This window comes from Callorhinus ursinus, unplaced genomic scaffold, assembly GCF_003265705.2.
Source record: "Callorhinus ursinus isolate GAN/ISIS: 27379988/994484 unplaced genomic scaffold, GSC_fseal_2.0 scaffold25, whole genome shotgun sequence".
Taxonomy (NCBI): domain Eukaryota; kingdom Metazoa; phylum Chordata; class Mammalia; order Carnivora; family Otariidae; genus Callorhinus; species Callorhinus ursinus.
Genome location: NW_027397087.1, coordinates 31,346,363 through 31,363,323, shown reverse-complemented (window position 1 = coordinate 31,363,323; position 16,961 = coordinate 31,346,363). Strand labels below are relative to the sequence as shown.

Sequence of the window (16,961 nt, the reverse complement as noted above, 5' to 3'; positions counted from 1 at the left end):
TGGCACCACCAACTTTGGAGTTAGGCAGAGCTGGTTTGAATCCTGGCTCTACCACTCACTAGCTCCAAGTCAAGACTAGAAGCTTCTTAGGACCCCAGCATTATATGTCCAATGGACTTTTAAATGCCACAACCTCGAGGCAAAATGTTACACACACGTGCTCCTAGGGTTTCACCTGATCCTGAGGACAGTTCCAGGAGATGGAGAAGGAAGAGATTAGCCCTACATGAAGGTGGGAAGAAGGTGAGGCTCAGAGACAATGACTCTGACAGGACCACTCAGGAAGCCAATGGCTGAGCTGGAGGGAACTTTCTATAAGGTTCTGTGGGCAGCCAGGATGAGGGAGAAAGAGGGGCTTAGTGCCTGCCACTACCATCCAAAGACAGTACCACGCACACTTCACAGGCAGGGGACATTTATCTCCAATGATAAAATCTGAAATGTGCTATAAAAAAAAAAATTTGAAATGTGCTGTTTCCAAGTGGAAACAGAAAACCCCACCACATCTGTTTCTCATTAATTTGGTGCTATCAAGCCTAATGCTAGTTCCCAGCCTCATGCGGAGATGCACCACTAGACTACGTGGTCACTCTGCAGTGCTGGGGATCATAAGCTGGGCTCCATCTTTTTTTTTTTTTTTTAAAGATTTTATTTATTTATTTATTAGAGAGCAAGCGAGAGAGAAACAGCATGAGAGGGGAGAGGGTCAGAGGGAGAAGCAGGCTCCCCGCCGAGCCGGGAGCCTGATGTGGGACTCGATCCCGGGACTCCAGGATCACGACCCGGGCTGAAGGCAGTCGCTTAACCAACTGAGCCACCCAGGCACCCAAGCTGGGCTCCATCTTGGGTGACGGTTAATGACATCTGCTCTTTGCTTGGTCACCAGACTTCTGAATCAAACATACTCTCCTGGGTCCATGGTCCTCCTCAAGAAGTTACCTGTAACTGAGGAGAGCCCCAGGTTTGCCTTAGAAACGAGGCTTTGTGACATGATAAGGAACATGACACAGCCCTCCCAGGATTACCTCTCAGGCCTTTCCTAAAGGGACCAGGTACAGCCTTGAGGCACAAGCTTGGGCCTCATGCTCCCTGGCACCACAGCCAGCTGGGGAAGGGTCACGGAGCAAGTCTTCTAACTCCCTTCCCCTCCCCATCTGAATGCACCGGCACCTGCCATTTGCTCTCCAGGGACTTCCCAGAATAAACCCTTGACCACCTCTCCCCTACCTGTTCCCCCCCGCCCCCGCCCCAAGAAGCTACTATCCTGACTCGGACCCTCGCTCTCTTACTGGACCATGGCAATGGCCTCCTAACTGACCTCGCCCCCCCTCCAGCTCATCTTAACCACAGCAGCCAGGGCCCTCTTCTTCAAAAAACAGCTCACCTTACTTCCCTGTGTAGGAGTCCTCCTTTGTTCCCCGCTGTCTATGATAGTGTCCAGCTCCTGAGCAGGACCTTAAAAGACTCCCCTCAAGTGCTTCAAGCATTCCTTACTGGACTCCCACCACTCACCGTCAGGAACCTAGACAACCCAAACGACTTGCTATTTCCTGTGTTTTCTGCCTCAGAGCCACGATTCCTGTGTTCCGCTCTACCTGAGACTCCTTTCCCTGACACTGCCACCTGTATCACGTCTCCCTGTGGTGCAGAGCTCAGCGCCAATTACACCCCCTCCACAGTGCTTCCCTAAGGGGACTGAGGAAGCACTCTCCCTCCTCCAATGGCCCATCTGCCTCGCTTGAAGTGCTAAGAGACACTCATCTGGAACCATGATCCATCACTGTGGGTCTAGCAGCTGAGGTAATTCTAGAGAGAACGTGACTCACATTTCTCACCAAGAGACCAGCACACTGGATGCTAGCTACTAATTAGCCACTCTCTGTTTCTCTCCATCTGCAAGGTGGAGCAGTCCAGACAGAGTTCAAAGGAATCGGTTTTTCCTGTAAATTCACTGGCCCCCCTGAGGCTGTCACCACGTGACTGGTGGATAAGCCTGGCAGGCAAAGGAAGCAGCAGTGCAGCCCAGCCGCCTCCTAGACGCCCCCGGGGCAGCCTACAGATGGAGGGACTGCAGTCGGGACAGAATCCCGTGTGCAGCCTCAGGGGCCACCGTGACGTTCTGCTCAGGGAAGCCTGGCAGGACACCAGAAAAGGCCCGGCAGGTAGGACAGTGTCTTGCAAGGGTCACAGAAGAAGCCATTCAGAAACTCACCACAGGTGAGTCTGCCACAAAGAGCTTGTAAAACAACAACAAACCAAAAGCACACTTGGGCCACTTCCGATCTTGCTTATTGGTGCCTAGGGCAAGAGGAAGACGTCAGGGGCCTAAACCTTGACCCTGGCTGAGGACACGGTTCCTCCGGAGGCTGTGGCTAGCACACCCACGACAGCTGTTCTCGGGGACTGGGATCCAAAAACACTCCCAGAATCTCGGCAGAAGCCTTAACTCTCATTCGGACCTGACAGCTCCCCAGGCAATAAGGAACTTTCCCAGACTGCCCTCCTAGCAGGACAGCCCCCGGTACAAGCTACTCTGGCTCTGAAGAGAGCCGTGGGCCATGCATCCCGTCAGAAATCGAGACTGGCTGTGCCAGGGTGCAGCGAGCCCGGGCTACTCATCCAACACCACACGTAACGACCAGGCAGGCCACACACTGCCCCATCTGACAGAAGGAAAAGAAGAACAAGTTGAGGCAACATTTAAAACTATTCTTGGCATTTACTGATCTTCACCAGCCAGCAACTCCAAGGCAGAAACAATTTATGGGCTAAGTTGTATGAGCTGTCTATCAATTTAACTTACATAATGTTTCTTCGGAGTCTTGATCAAAGTAAGACCTCGTCAGTGGAGTGGGCTAAGAAGAACGAGAGGCTGGCAACGCAAATCACTGCTCTAAGTGGCATGAAGCAGAGCTGCACCCTTAGGACCCCCACCTCCCACCCTGGTACTCATAATCAGCTTTAGATGCACCAGACCTAGGAGCTCCTTCCACAGGGAGTGGAAAGACCACCTCAAAACTCTTGTGGTTAATTCCCTTCAGAGCTTCAGGATCAGGGAAAAACCCTCACTCCTACCCATGCTGTCCATCATGTTTTCACCAAGAACTCAAGTCTGAAAACCCCTAGAGCTGAATCTTTTGCTTAAATTCTAAAGTTTCCTCAGTCGGGGAATTCGTCTTCCCCTTAAAACTCAAAAGTCAGGAAGCTTTTTCTGTAAAAGACCACAGAGCGAATATTTTTAGGCTCTGAGGGCCATATGGTCTCTTTCACAAGCAACCACTCACCTTTGCCATTATAGCACAAAAACCGTCACGGAAAACACTTAAATAAGCACTCTATGTTCCAACAAAACTTCATTATGGACACGGAAATTTGAATTTCACACAATTATCACATGTCACAAAATTCTGAAAAAACAATTCTTGGCTTGCAGGCCCTACAAAAATAGGCAGTAGACCATATGTGGCCTGTGGGCCACCAGTCTGCCCACCTCTGCTTCAATGTTTAATTATTGTTTTGATCTGTTAACAGTTTTTTGTCTTTCTGACCCTGTGCTTAATCGTTTTTGTAGTGAAAAATAATTTTTCTTCCGAATTTGCTAGCTTTCAGCATCTGTTCCTCCTCCCCACCCTCTAGTAATAAAACCCCTCTTCTCTTCTGGGGTATGCTCCTCCCAACAAGTATTTCTGCTAGGGAGTCAACCAAGAAGCCCCATCCACCCCGCCAGGGGGCGGGCTTATAATCCCAGACGGCCAACCAGACTTCGCTAGGCCCTGGAACACAGTGATTGGCTCAGAAGTGGGCGGGCACTCCAACCACAGCCAGTCAGTGACTCAGGCCTGCGGGAGAGTGGGCAGAGCTTTCTCTGGAACAGAACACTAAGGCCCGGGGCTAGTGGGGTCCATGCTGTTCCCAGGGAAAAGACTCGGACTGTAAAGGAGGCCCACAGCAGGAGGAGTAAGGCCGAGAGGTAACAGGGTCCTGGGACTGTCATTTCAACCCCATATTCATCCCTGCCTTCCAACAGGTAACCCACACCATTACATGCCCTCTTTTGATTAAGTAATCTTGCACTGGATTTCTGACACAACCAAAGAATCCTGACTAATTATATCACATCAAATTCTATTTGAAAGTTGGCAGGGTAGCGATTCATGCATAAAAAATGACACTGGCTGTGTTCCACCATGTATTTAGAGTCACTTTTCCCGTTAGACTCCAAGCTCCTGGAGGATGCAATTCATTTCTGAGCCATCTTCATGCCCTCTGTAGTGATGCACTCAGTACCTTGCGCTTGGTAGGTATTCTATGAATATTATACAAATATTACTTTCCTTGGATGGGGGAAGCAACGGTGAGGAGAAGGGCAAATAAACATGGAGGAACATGAGCACATACCTGCCCATGACTAGACACCACAACGTTACCCAGAGATTCCAGACACAACTTAAGTCCCAGGGGGCGCACATATCTAACACCCACTCCCTGATCAACAGCCCACAAACCACACACACCAGCATGAGCCATACAGGATGCTTCGCCCTTTGAACACCCAAGGGAAAGAGAATACGATGTCTTCACAACACCAGGACAGACTGACAGAGGACCTCAACTACCTCCTCGACCTCACTCTGTTCTTTCTAATTGAGTAAGTTCTTCTTTCCAGCTCATCTTCTAACTCAGGCAAAAGACCTGGAGGGCAAAGCATCCTGTGATGGGAACAATCCCCTCAAGCAATAGGGACTGCCCTGACGCCAGCAAGACCCTGTGTGACCCCAAGACAATGATCAATCTGACCTTTACTGCCCACCTGCACGTACCCACCAACCTTTGTCCCACATTTTCCTTCAATAAACCTGAAAGTGGGGCACCTGGGTGACTCAGTCAGTTAAGCGTCTGCCTTCAGCTCAGGTCATGATCTCAGGGTCCTGGGATCGAGCCCCGCATCGGGCTCCCTGCTCTGCTTCTCCCTTTGCCTCTCCCCTTGGCTTGTGTGCGCTCGCTCTCTTCTCTCTCGTGTGCTCGCTCTCTCTCAAATAAATAAATAAAATCTTAAAAAAAACAAAACAAAACAAAAAAACACCTGAATGTGTTTTCAGCACTTTGGAGACACCAGTCCACCATCTTCCTGGTGTCGGCCTCACTGGAATAAATTCCTTTCTTTTTTCACCACCAGTCCTCTCTCTGCCTTTGGATTTTGTCAGCAGCCAGTGGCCAAACCTGGTCTGTTTGGAACCCCCAGAGCCCGGTGTTCTTGTACGCCTGCACACCAGCTACAGGATCAGAGCGAACTGGTGCCCTGCAGATGCAGAGTCCAGAACAGCCAGCCAGCACTTCAGACACTGGGCATGTCAGCTGCACTAGTCCTGCCTACGGAGTCCCACTCTGGGGCGGCAAAGACACATCACATCAGGAACGAGGGTGAGAACCTGGTTTGCACCCAGCATGGACACATCAGAAATGTAGGAAAGCTAGCCACATGCATGCCCCCAGCAGGGTATCTCACTAGGACCAAGGGTCCTTCAACTCACCAGGTCGACTAAAGATAAATGAAAAACTTTCAAGAGACTGCTACCCAGCTGGAAAAAGAGTATCCCGCCACCCCCCCTCAACTACCAGTATGGCTCTTCCTCTCAATGAAAAAGCAATTGGTGAGTACAAGTGTGCCTCATTTTACATCACTGACATTAATTACTCCCACACCCGCCATGAGGCTAAGAAGGCTGAATGGGACCAGCAGCAGCAATCGTGGAAGCTAGCTGGGGACTGAGGGCAGTTGCTTTTCTGCTGATGCAACCCAGCCTCCCAACCAGAGTAGCCCTGGTTCCTGCCCCACTCAAGTGTGTGGGTCCAGCTCTTCAAAAAATTCTCTTAACTTTCCCAGATCTCAAAACATTTAAGAGTTTTGAGATGCTGGGACGTCTGGGTGGCTCAGTCGGTTAAGCGTCTGCCTTCGGCTCAGGTCATGATCCCAGGGTCCTGGGATCGAGTCCCGCACTGGGCTCCCTGCTCTGCGGGAAGCTTGCTTCTCCCTCTGCCTGCCACTCCCCTGCTTGTGCTCTCTGTCTGACAAATAAATAAAAATCCTTAAAAAAAAAAGTTTTGAGATGCTTAAGCCAGCATCTGGCAATCATAAAAACCTACTAATTCATCTGCTAAGCAGCAGTAACATATATGTCGACTATGTCGGTCAAGCACTATTTTAAGTGCTTTGTAGGCATTATCTCAATCCTCAGAGCCCTGTAGGTGGACTATTTTCTCCATTCCCCTGAGGCTTGGAGAAGTTAAATTAACTTGCCCAAGGTTTCACATTAAGTAGCACAGTCAGAATTCAAATGCTGAACTTTTGTCACCAGGATAGAGTGAAAAAACTGTGGCCATAATATTTTGTAGCTGCTCCCAACGACACAGAATCTATCCCTCTACGTTTTAAGTCCTGACTTGATCACATGACTTTTTTTTTTTTTTTTTTTTTTTTTTTTTAGCCAACAGGACATTAACGAACCTGTTGGAAGCAGAGGTTTAAATGGTGCTTGATTAGAGTTACCCCTCCTACTACTTCAGTTGTAGTTTCAACCCCAAAACCATTGTGGAAAGAAGCCAGGGCGTTACCGTCTCAGAGGATGAGTGAAAACATGAGGAAAGAGGCCCTACCAACCCACAAAATTATAGAAAGTAATACACTGCTGTTTTTCTCTCTCTCTCTTTTTTTTAAAGATATCTGAGAGAGAGCAAGCAGGGGGAGGGGCAGAGAGACAGAGAATCTTGAGCAGACTCCTCGCTGAGCATGGGGCCCGACATGGGGCTCTATCTCACGACCCGTGAGATCATGACTTGAAACAAAACCAAGAATCACATACGCAACCGACTGAGCCCCCAGGCGCCCCTAAACACTACTATTTTTAAACCACTAAGTGCTGGGAGATCTGGGAGCCTCAGTTGGTTAAATGTCTGCCTTCAGCTCAGGTCACAATCCCAGGGTCGTGGGATCAAGTCCCGCATCGGGCTCCCTGCTCAGCGGGGAGTCTGCTTCTCCCTCTCCCTCTGCCTGCAGCTCCCCCTGCTTGTGCTGTCTCTCTCTGACAAATAAATGAAACCTTTAAAAAAATAAAAAATAAAAACAAATAAACTACTAAGTGCTGGGCTGGTGTATTCCAGTGTTGGGCTGGTTTATCCCACAGTGAAAGCTCACTGAAATACTCACTAAGTTATCACCAGTAAGTCAGTATCAACAAGTAGGAATAAAGAAAAATGTGAGGCAGAGAAAAAGCCTCTTCATTCTTCCCCATTTCTCCTCAAGGACATAACAAGAAGAAACACAGAGTTTAAATTTCATCAGGAAAGAATATATTTAGACCAGAGGAAAAACTTACTGGCAGCAAGGAAGCCTAAAGACAGAGGCAGGGAGACTGTCCCATTGTCACCCTAACTCAGGTTTCCAGGAATCATCCACTCATTGTTCTTCTTGCTCAGGAATCACATTGTGCAAGAAGACCATTCCACAGCCCAGGCCTCCCAGTGAATTCCTTCGGGGCTTCTGGAAAAGACGAATGACAGCAGGAGTCTGAACCGCGAAGCAGTCAGGCCAAGCTGCCTGTGCGCACCGCTTATTGCAGAAGTCCAAGTGACTTCCCCTTCTTGGCTGGGCAAGGAATGAAATCTCCACCAAAGATATCTGTCCAGAGACCCGTCTGGCTCACAGAGCAGCTCTTCATGCCAAAGAAGAGTAATTGGTGGAGCCAGAAAAGAAATTCCTAAGAAAGTGGGGCAGCACCAGGCAAAAGGGAAAAGCAAGTTGGTTATTCCAAGAATGAGCTGGAACTTTCCTCTCTCTGGAACAGAAATAAGTCAGAGCTCTCCATCAAACACACAGCGCTCGGTACATGGAAGGCAACAGAAAGAGAAAAACCCAGGCCTAGATTAATGACTGTGTTAGGAGCAGGAGACACGGCTTCTTGGCCCGGGTTCACTGCTGATTCCTGTGTGTTCTGGCACAAGTTAATCACACATCCACCCATTTAACAACCCTTGAAGGGTGAGCCATTGTCTGCTGTCATGTTAGGGGCCGGGGATGCAGAGATGAAGGAGACATGGCTCCTGACTTGGAAGATACCACCGACAAGTGAGAGAAAAACAAACTCTGAGCCGCAGTTTCCACATCGGTAATGTAGGCAAAAGAGACCCAGCACAAGGTCAGTGTGACCAATAAATGAGCAAAGTAGCTAAAGCACGTAATACAGCACATGGTACCTAATAGGCCCTCAATAAACAGTCAGTATCTATTACAGCAAGAAAGGGACAGACACTGTGCCAAAGAAATACAGACGCAAAGCACTTCATCTGCTTTGGGAAAGGGTTGGCTCATGGGAACGCTTCTTGGAAGAGATGTCTGAACTAAACAGTCACATTATTACTATAGTAACAATATAACTAAGCTAAACAGTAACATTATTTATTAATGATTTATGTGAGGCCGCCCTCTTAATCCTCACAAATATACAAAATATGTGTGTAATTTGCAATTACTGCCCTTTGGCATGAACTCTCCTCACTTTACAGATGAATAAATAACTCAGAGTTTATACACCCTGTTTGTAAGAGACTTAAGATTTGAACTTAACTGGCAGATTCCCAAGCCTCAGGGCTATACTTTAAAAGATGAGCAGACTAAGCCTAGAAAAGGTATGAGTATGAGGGAGGGGGTGGGGGTGGGAAGTAAGCATTCCCAGGAAAGGCAGTAATAAGACCAAAAGCAAGCCGCACACAAAGGTCCAGCTCATAAAAGGAATTCAGTCTCACTGGGTCTTCATTTCTTCACAAACTACATAAAGGTAGAAGGAAGGCAATTCACTTTTAGGCCCCTCTTTATGCAAGCCATTTTGCTAGTTGCAGTTTCCATATGTAATTTCCTAAATCCTCACAGCAATCTAGGAGTAGGCAAGAGGACTCTATTTTATAGATACAATGACTTTCCTCCACCAGATCCTTCTACAACACTGATGGTCCCTCATGGGTCCCGCTAAGTGAGATTTATGTCATTTGCAGCCCTCAAACACAACTCTATGCTCAAGAAATGTTAACTTTTCCTCTCCTTTCAGCTACTCCTATTTCCTAGAAATAAGTACACTAGAATATTCTATCCTGGAACTCAGAGGTCTGGGGGAAAAAAAAACCAGATTAAGTTCCATATACTGCTGGAAAACTGTTTCCCACACCAGTCATACTGTACCTCCTTATTGATATTTTTCTTAATTACCACTAGAAAAAGGACAAAGTGGTAGCTATTGCAGTTAGAAAGTAGGAAGCTTTCTACAGTTTTGCATTTTAAGCGTATACTTTGATGCATTTTGAATACAGTATACCCCTGTGAACCCACCACCAAAATCAAGATTTAATATTTTGATTACTCCAGAAAGTTCCCTCATATCCTTTGAAAGCGATCCCCACTCCAGCCCCCAACACCCTCAGGCAACCACTAATCTACTTTATTACTATGTTACTGTGGATTAATTACATCTGTCCTAGACAGTCATATAGTGGAATCCTACAGTATATATTCTTTTGTCTAGGCCTTCTTTTACTCAGCATAATGTTTTTGAGATTCATCCAAACTGTATCAACAGTTTGTTCATTTTTATTGTTGAGTTGCATTCTGTTGTTTAAATATATCAAAATTTGTTTATTCACTCATCTGATGATGAATATTTTGTTTGTTCTAGTTTGGGTCTATTGTGAATAAAGATACTATGAATATTTGTGCACAAGTCTTTATGCGGACAAATGTATTCATTTCTCTTAAGTCAATACTGAGATATGGAGTTGATGGATTGGTTGTATGTTTTAATTTTAAGAGAAACTACCAAACTCTCTTTCAAAGTGGTTGCCCCTTTCCCTGGCTGCTTTTAAGAAACTTGCTTTATCACTGTTTTCAGCAACTTCACTATTTTTTTTTTTTTTGCTCTTTGGTTTTCTACAGCTTTATTAGTATATAATTTTCTCTTTAAGATTTATTTACTTACTTGAGAGAGAGAGAGAGAGAGAGAGAGAGAGACCAAGCCCGGGAGGGGCAGAGGGAGAGAGAGAGAAAATCTCAAGCAGACTCCCTACTGAGCTCGGAGCCTGAAACGGGGCTCGATCCCACCCATGACCCTGAGATCATGACCTGAGCTGAAACCAAGAATCAGACGCTTAACTGACCGAGCCACCCAGGCACCCCTACTGGTATATAATTTTCACACAGTAAACCCCATATACTTAAAGTGTATCATTTGACGAATATATATATGTGATCATCACCACAATCAAGATTATAAACATATTACCCCCAAAAGTTTTCTTATGCCCCTCTAATTCTCCCCTTCCCCCCTTCCCTCACTCCCCAGGCAACCACTGGTTTGCATTTCATCACTACAGATCAGTTTGTAATTTCTAGAATTACATAAAAAGCAGCACACAGGGGGCGCCTGGGTGGCTCAGTCAGTTAAGCATCTGTCTTTGACTTGGGTCATGATCCTAGGGTCCTGGGATGGAGCCCTGCATCGGGCTCTGTGCTCACAGCAAGGAGTCTGCTTGTCCCTCTGCAGCCCCCCACCCCTTGTGCTCTCTCCCTCCCTCTCTCTCTCTCTCAAATAAATAAAATCTTAAAAAACAGTACAAACTATTTCCATCCATATAAAACAGAGAAAGTAACGACAAATCTATATTGATAGAAAGTACATCAGTGGTTGCCTGAGGGTCTAAGGAAAAATGAGTATCAGAAGCGCAAGGGTACTTCTGGGGTGGTGGAAATGTTCTATCTTAATTATGGTACTAGATGCATGCATGGATTTATCAAACATCAAATATCAAACCTTCCACTAAAGTGGCTGTATTTTATGGTATATAAATTATACCTCAATAAAGTTTATTAGGAAAAAAAAAAAGCTGAAGAAGCCAGAGGACAGAAGAATGGAGAACACAGGGCTGTGGACCACGTCTGTCCAGCCACAGTGTGTTAATGGTGACAGGCATGAGGAGGGAGGGCTGAGGAGGAGTGAAGTGGGCTGATGGAATCAACTGGCCAGCTTAGGAGCCACTGTAGATTAGGTGACAGATTGCTAAAATTGGTGTTTTTTTTCAAAAAAATATGCGTAACATAAAATTTACCATTTTAACTGTGTTTAAGCATACAGTTCTGGCAGTAAATACATTCCCACGTTATGCAACCACCACCATCAGGGTTGTTAAGGTGTTGGTTTTGCTTTATTTGATCTGTAGATTGAAGGCCATCCCAATGAAAATCCCAATAACCTTTTTTTGTAGAATTGACAAGTTATGTCTAAAATATATATGGAAATGCAAAGGACCTAGAAGAGCCCAAACAGCTTTGAAGGAAAACAAAGTTGGGGCACTTAGACCACCTGATTTCCAGACTTACTATAAAGCTGTGATAATCGGTAGTGTTGTGTTGGTGTGAAGTTAAACATAATAGAGAGAACAGAAAAGAATTCAGAAGTAGACATTTACCTATATAGTCAGTTGATTTCTGACAAAGATTCCAAGGTAGTTCGACAGAGGAAGAATAACTTGTCAACAAATGTTGTTGTAACAGTTGTACATCCATGTGCCCAAAATTGAACCCTTACTCTTATCTCGTACCATAGAGAAAAATGAACTCTCAGTGGATCATAGGCCTAACTGTATGAATTAAAGCTGTAAAACGTCTGAAAGAAAACACAGACTATCTTAGTGACCTCTGCTTCAGCAAAGAGTTTTTAAATGGGACACAAAAGGCACAACAAAGTCTAAAGGGAAAAAAAAATCAAGAAATTGAACTTCATCTAAATAAAAAACATTTGCTTTTCAAAAGATACAAAAATGAAAAGGCAAGCCACAGACTAAGAGAAAATATTGGCAAAACATTTATCTGTCAAGTAGCACTGTCTAGAATATATAAAGACCTCTTAAAAATTAATAATAAAAAATAACCCAACTGGGAAAATGGGTAAACCTTTGAACAGATGCCTTACTAATGAAGATATATGGGTGGCATATAAGCACATGAAAAGATACTCAACGTCATTAGTCATTAGGGAGACGTAAATTCAGATCACAATGAGATATAGCTCCACACCTACTGGAATGTCTAGAGACTGCATGTCAGTAGAGGATGCAACTCTTGATCTCAGGGTCTTGAGTTCAAGGCCCATGCTGGAGGTAAGCTTACTTCAAACTAAATAACTAACTAGTCAAAGACTTGTTATAAAGATTAAAAACACTATTCAGTGGCTTTTACACTGAAACAAACACAAAAGAGAATGCAACAACTTTTCAATTTCAGCTAAAATTCAAAACATAATAACTAGCAAGTAACTTCTTACCTCTGTGCATTATCTTGTGCTTCTCCCTCAGGTATGTCAGACCTTTTATTACCTAGAGGAAAGACAATGTCACAAGATGGGAAACTGAAATGATGGTGGTTAGTCAGCCTCTGTATTCTAAAATGATCTAGAAAATATTTCATCTAACATCACAAATTTGCCTTCTTCCCTTATTTTTTATTTGATTTTTAACCTGTCTTATCAAGAAACCACCTTTTTTACATAGTATAGAGTTACTTTAAGCAACATTGATTATTGCAAGTTTAGACAACTTTAAAAACCCCTGTGCTTGAATTCGTTTTCTAAAGCTGCAATATAAAAAGAGGCTTTCTCACGCCACAAAATGGGAATTCTTTTGCACACCCTGTCCTGTTTCTGCAGACACAGATTTTAATATAAAGAAACTCACTTTTCTAGTTCTGATGAGAAAGAAAGAGAGAGAGAGAGAGAATATTGTATCTAGAATCTAGACATGGAAAATTCTAGACTGAAGACCCTACTTTTCTTATAAACTTTCCCTTGATTGACTTAATTATCTTCCTCCCTTGTCCATTTCCTGCCAACTCATTAACTTCTCAGTGAGGGGGCTTGGAAGAAAAATTGCACAATATACTCACAGCAATGCTAACTTTTCCTAAAATTTGTTCAGGAATTCTTCCAGCTTTCTTCAGGACTTGATCCAAGGAACCCCCATCCTAAGAAAAAGAAAACGAGCCCATTTAGTGACAGTGTTTCTAACTATTCTTTCAAGTGTTAAACTTAAGCAGGGAAGTGTATCTCATGCGTGGCAAATCCCCCTGGAAGGGTACCTTTTGATTTGCTCCAGACCTCAAAGACAGAAATGCAAAACATGTGGGAGGGATCAAATAACCAAAAACTCAAATCGTATGAATAACTGTTAAATGAACTACCAATTCAGGGATCAAAAAAAGCTTTGTTGGGGCACTTGGCTGACTCGGTCGGTAGAAGACATGACTCTTGATCTAGGAGTTGTGAGTTCGAGCCCCACACTGGGTGCAGAGATTACTTAAAAATAAAATCTTTAAAAAAAAAGGTTTGTGCTGAACTGACAGAACAGTATATGGTTAGGACCAGAGGCTCTAGAGGCAAACTGTCTAAATTCACATCCCACCAACTCTGCCACTTACTATCAAGGGAACTTTGACCATGTTACTCACAACTTGTAAAATGGGGGTGATATTTTAACGCTACTATAATAATCATAGGGCTACTATAAGTATTAAACAAGCTAATACATATAAAGCACTCAGGATAACGTCTAGCCCATAGTAAATGCTCGATAAATGTCAGCCATTTTACCACCAGCATATAAGTCACAACTTGTATTTGGTATTATGCTAAAAAATCATAGTTAATAAAATCAAAAGAAAAAATGTCACAGAAAAAAATAATTCATTCCACAAATCCTACCAAGTGTTATGAAGTGTGTTAGGTTCTATGGAGGAAAGAGATACAAAAAAAGACCTAGTTCCCAACCTCAATAATTGTACAGGGGCGCCTGGGTGGTTCAGTTGGTTAAGCGTCTGCCTTCAGCTCAGGTCATGATCCCAGGGGGGTCCTGGGATTGAGCCCCAAGTCGGGCTCCCTGCTCAGTGGGGAGTCTGCTTCTCCCTCTCCTTCTGCCCCTCTGCCCCTTCTCCCCACCCTCCCTCCCCCCACTCATGCTCTCTCACTCACTCACTCTCAAATAAATAAGTAAAATCTTTAAAAAAAGTACAAACTATAAATACAATTCCTAATATAACAAAACAGAATAAATTCTTAAGAAAAGTGTTACACATGCAGAAGAGAGAAGTAATTCTGACTTCACTTTATAAAATGGCATTTGTTGGCTAAAATTAACAAGTCAGGAAACAACAGATGTTGGCAAGGATGCAGAGAAAGGGGAACCCCCTTACACTGTTGGTGGGAATACAAACTGGTGTAGCCATTCTGGAAAACAGTATTGAGGTTCCTCAAAAAGTAAAAAATAGAGCTACCCTATGACCCAGCAATTGCACTACTAGGTGTTTATCCAAAGGATACAAACAAGGTGATTCGAAGGGGCACATGCACCCCAATGTTTATAGCAGCAATGTCCACAACAGCCAAAATATGGGAAGAGCCCAGATGTCCATCAACAGATGAATGGATAAAGAAGACGTGTGTGTGTGTGTGTAATATTACACAGCCATCAAAAACAATGAACTCATGCCATTTGCAATGACATGGATGAAGCTAGAGGATATTATGCTAAGCGAAATAAGTCAGTTGGAGAAACACAAATATCATATGATTTCACTCGTGTGGAATTTAAGAAACAAAAATGATGAACATAGGGGAAGGGAAGGAAAAATAAATTAAGACAGAAACAGAGAGGGAGACAAACCGTAAGAGATTCTTAACTATAAGAAACAAACAGGGTTGCTGGAGGGGAGGTGAGTGGGGGGATGAGGTAACTGGGTGATGGGCATTAAGGAGGGCACTTGATGCAGTGAGCACCGGGTGTTATATGCAACTGATAAATCTCTAAATTCTACCTCTGAAACTAATAATATGCTATATGTTAATTAAATTGAATTTAAATTATAAATTTTTTTAAAAAGAGACAAGAAGGGGTGCCTGGGTGGCTCAGCTGGTTGGGCAACTGCTTTCAGCTCGGGTCATGGTCCCAGAGTCCCGGGATCGAGTCCTGCATTGGGCTCCCTGCGCTTCTCCCTCTGCCCTTCACCCTGCTTGTGCTCTCTCTCGCTCTCTCTCTCTCTCTCTCAAATACTAAAAAAAAAAAAAAAACGAAAGAGTAGAAAAAGGCACTTGAGGGGCGCCTGGGTGGCTCAGTCAGTTACAGGTCCAACTGTTGATTTCGGCTCAGGTCATGATCTCAGAGGTCGTGAGATGGAGCCCTACATCGGGCTCCACGCTCAGCAGGGAGTCTGCTTGAGATTCTCTCCCTCTGCCCCTTCCCGCCCCCTCGTCAAATAAATAAAATCTTTTAAAAAAAGAAGAAGATGAAATTTGAGTTGACGTCTTATTCAAAAAATGAATGTGATTTCTATACCTGGAATGGCAGAGGAAGAACAAGTATTTCAATCAGATCAAAAGCAGAGAAACCTGACTGCTTAGTCCTCCTGGGAGGACATGTGGTTCACTTCCCCGTGGGTGCATGAAGAAATGCAGGGATGGGTCAGGCCAGGAACACCTATCTGTGACCAGGTCATGGAGCCCCACCAGAAAACCAAGACATGCCTTTGTGATGGAGACAGAAGGCTGCCTGCTTTCAGATGAAAACCACAGCAGCCAAGAGAAAGAGCAGGGAGAGCATGAAGGAGCTGATGAGCAGGAAGTGACATGGCCTGACCCTGGACTGAGGTGGTGGAAAGGTAGAATACGAGACACGACACGCATGGGGTATGAAGCCAGCCTCTTTCGGGCTCTCACACCAGGGCCTTCCCATTCATGGATTCTACATTGTAACCTAGGATTCTGAAGAAAAGCTTCACTCAGGGAACCCTGATGTAGTGAGGCAGGACCAGGTTCATATCCTTCTGGCTTCAAGGGTTGCCAGTTATCAGCCATAATTTAAAAACACCCTCAGGGGCACCTGGGTGGCTCAGTTGGCTAGGCAACTGCCTTCGGCTCAGGTCATGATCCCAGGGTCCTGGGATCAAGCCCTGCATCGGGCTCCCTGCTCGGCGGGAGGCCCGCTTCTCCCTTTCCCACTCCCCCTGCTTGTGTTTCCTCTCTCGCTGTGTCTGTCAAATAAATAAAATCTTTAAAAAATAAATAAATAAAAATAAATAAATAAAAACATCCTCAGAAGTAGAGACAATTCCTGCAAACTTAGACTGATTTTTCAAGATTTATTTATTTATTTTGAGAGAGAGACCACACATGCACACGTGAGCACATGCGAACAGGGCGAGGGGTAGAGGGAGAGAGAAAACCCAAGCAGATGCCCCGCTGAGTGCAGATCCCAACGCGGGGCTCGATCTCATGACACTGAGATCACGACCTGAGCTGAATTCAAGAGTTGGATGTTCAACCGACTGCGCCACCCAAGCGCCCCATTTTTTTTTTTAAAGATTTACTTATTTGAGAGAGAGAGACTGATTTTTAAAGTATCTCATCTATACTGAGCAGTTACCAATGTCATTTATCATTTATTAATCACCTCTGTGAAAGGCATAGGGACAGGTGAGAAACTAGGGATGGAAAAAACCTATAAATATAGAGAAAAACACAATGAGGCAAGGCACCTTAAATCCTCCTCTGACACAAGGCAGGGAACAAACAGTTGAATGAGGAGAACAGACATCACTCCGAGTGCTCGGAGGAGGAAGTGGCTAAGTGAAGAGCTGGCAGCAGGAGGGACATGGAAACCGCACCTGAGGTGGCAAGATGTGGCCAAGCAGAGAGACATCTCTGTATGCTTCCTGCCTCCAAAACCACCAGCCTCAATGACACAGTCGGGGAGCGTAAGGTCACAGAACAAGGCACAACATGATAAAGAGAAGGACTGAACATATTCCCACTTTTTTTTTATAAATGATTTTTTTTTTAAGATTTTGCTTATTTGTCAGAGGGAGAGAGTGCAAGCACAAG

General features: G+C 44.7%; 1 protein-coding gene across 2 annotated transcripts in view; it reads right to left on the bottom strand.

Annotated features, from left to right (window-relative positions):
* Window positions 1-16,961, bottom strand: part of MAP2K1 (mitogen-activated protein kinase kinase 1) — a 79,957-nt gene that overhangs the window by 17,086 nt on the left and 45,910 nt on the right. For both annotated transcript variants that reach the window (XM_025883549.2, XM_073877223.1), the window contains exons 4-5: window positions 12,977-13,054; window positions 12,360-12,411 (exon numbers count right to left, since the gene is read on the bottom strand). In XM_025883549.2, the coding sequence (XP_025739334.1) occupies window positions 12,360-12,411; window positions 12,977-13,054 (130 nt within the window). The remainder of the gene's footprint in view (window positions 1-12,359; window positions 12,412-12,976; window positions 13,055-16,961) is intronic.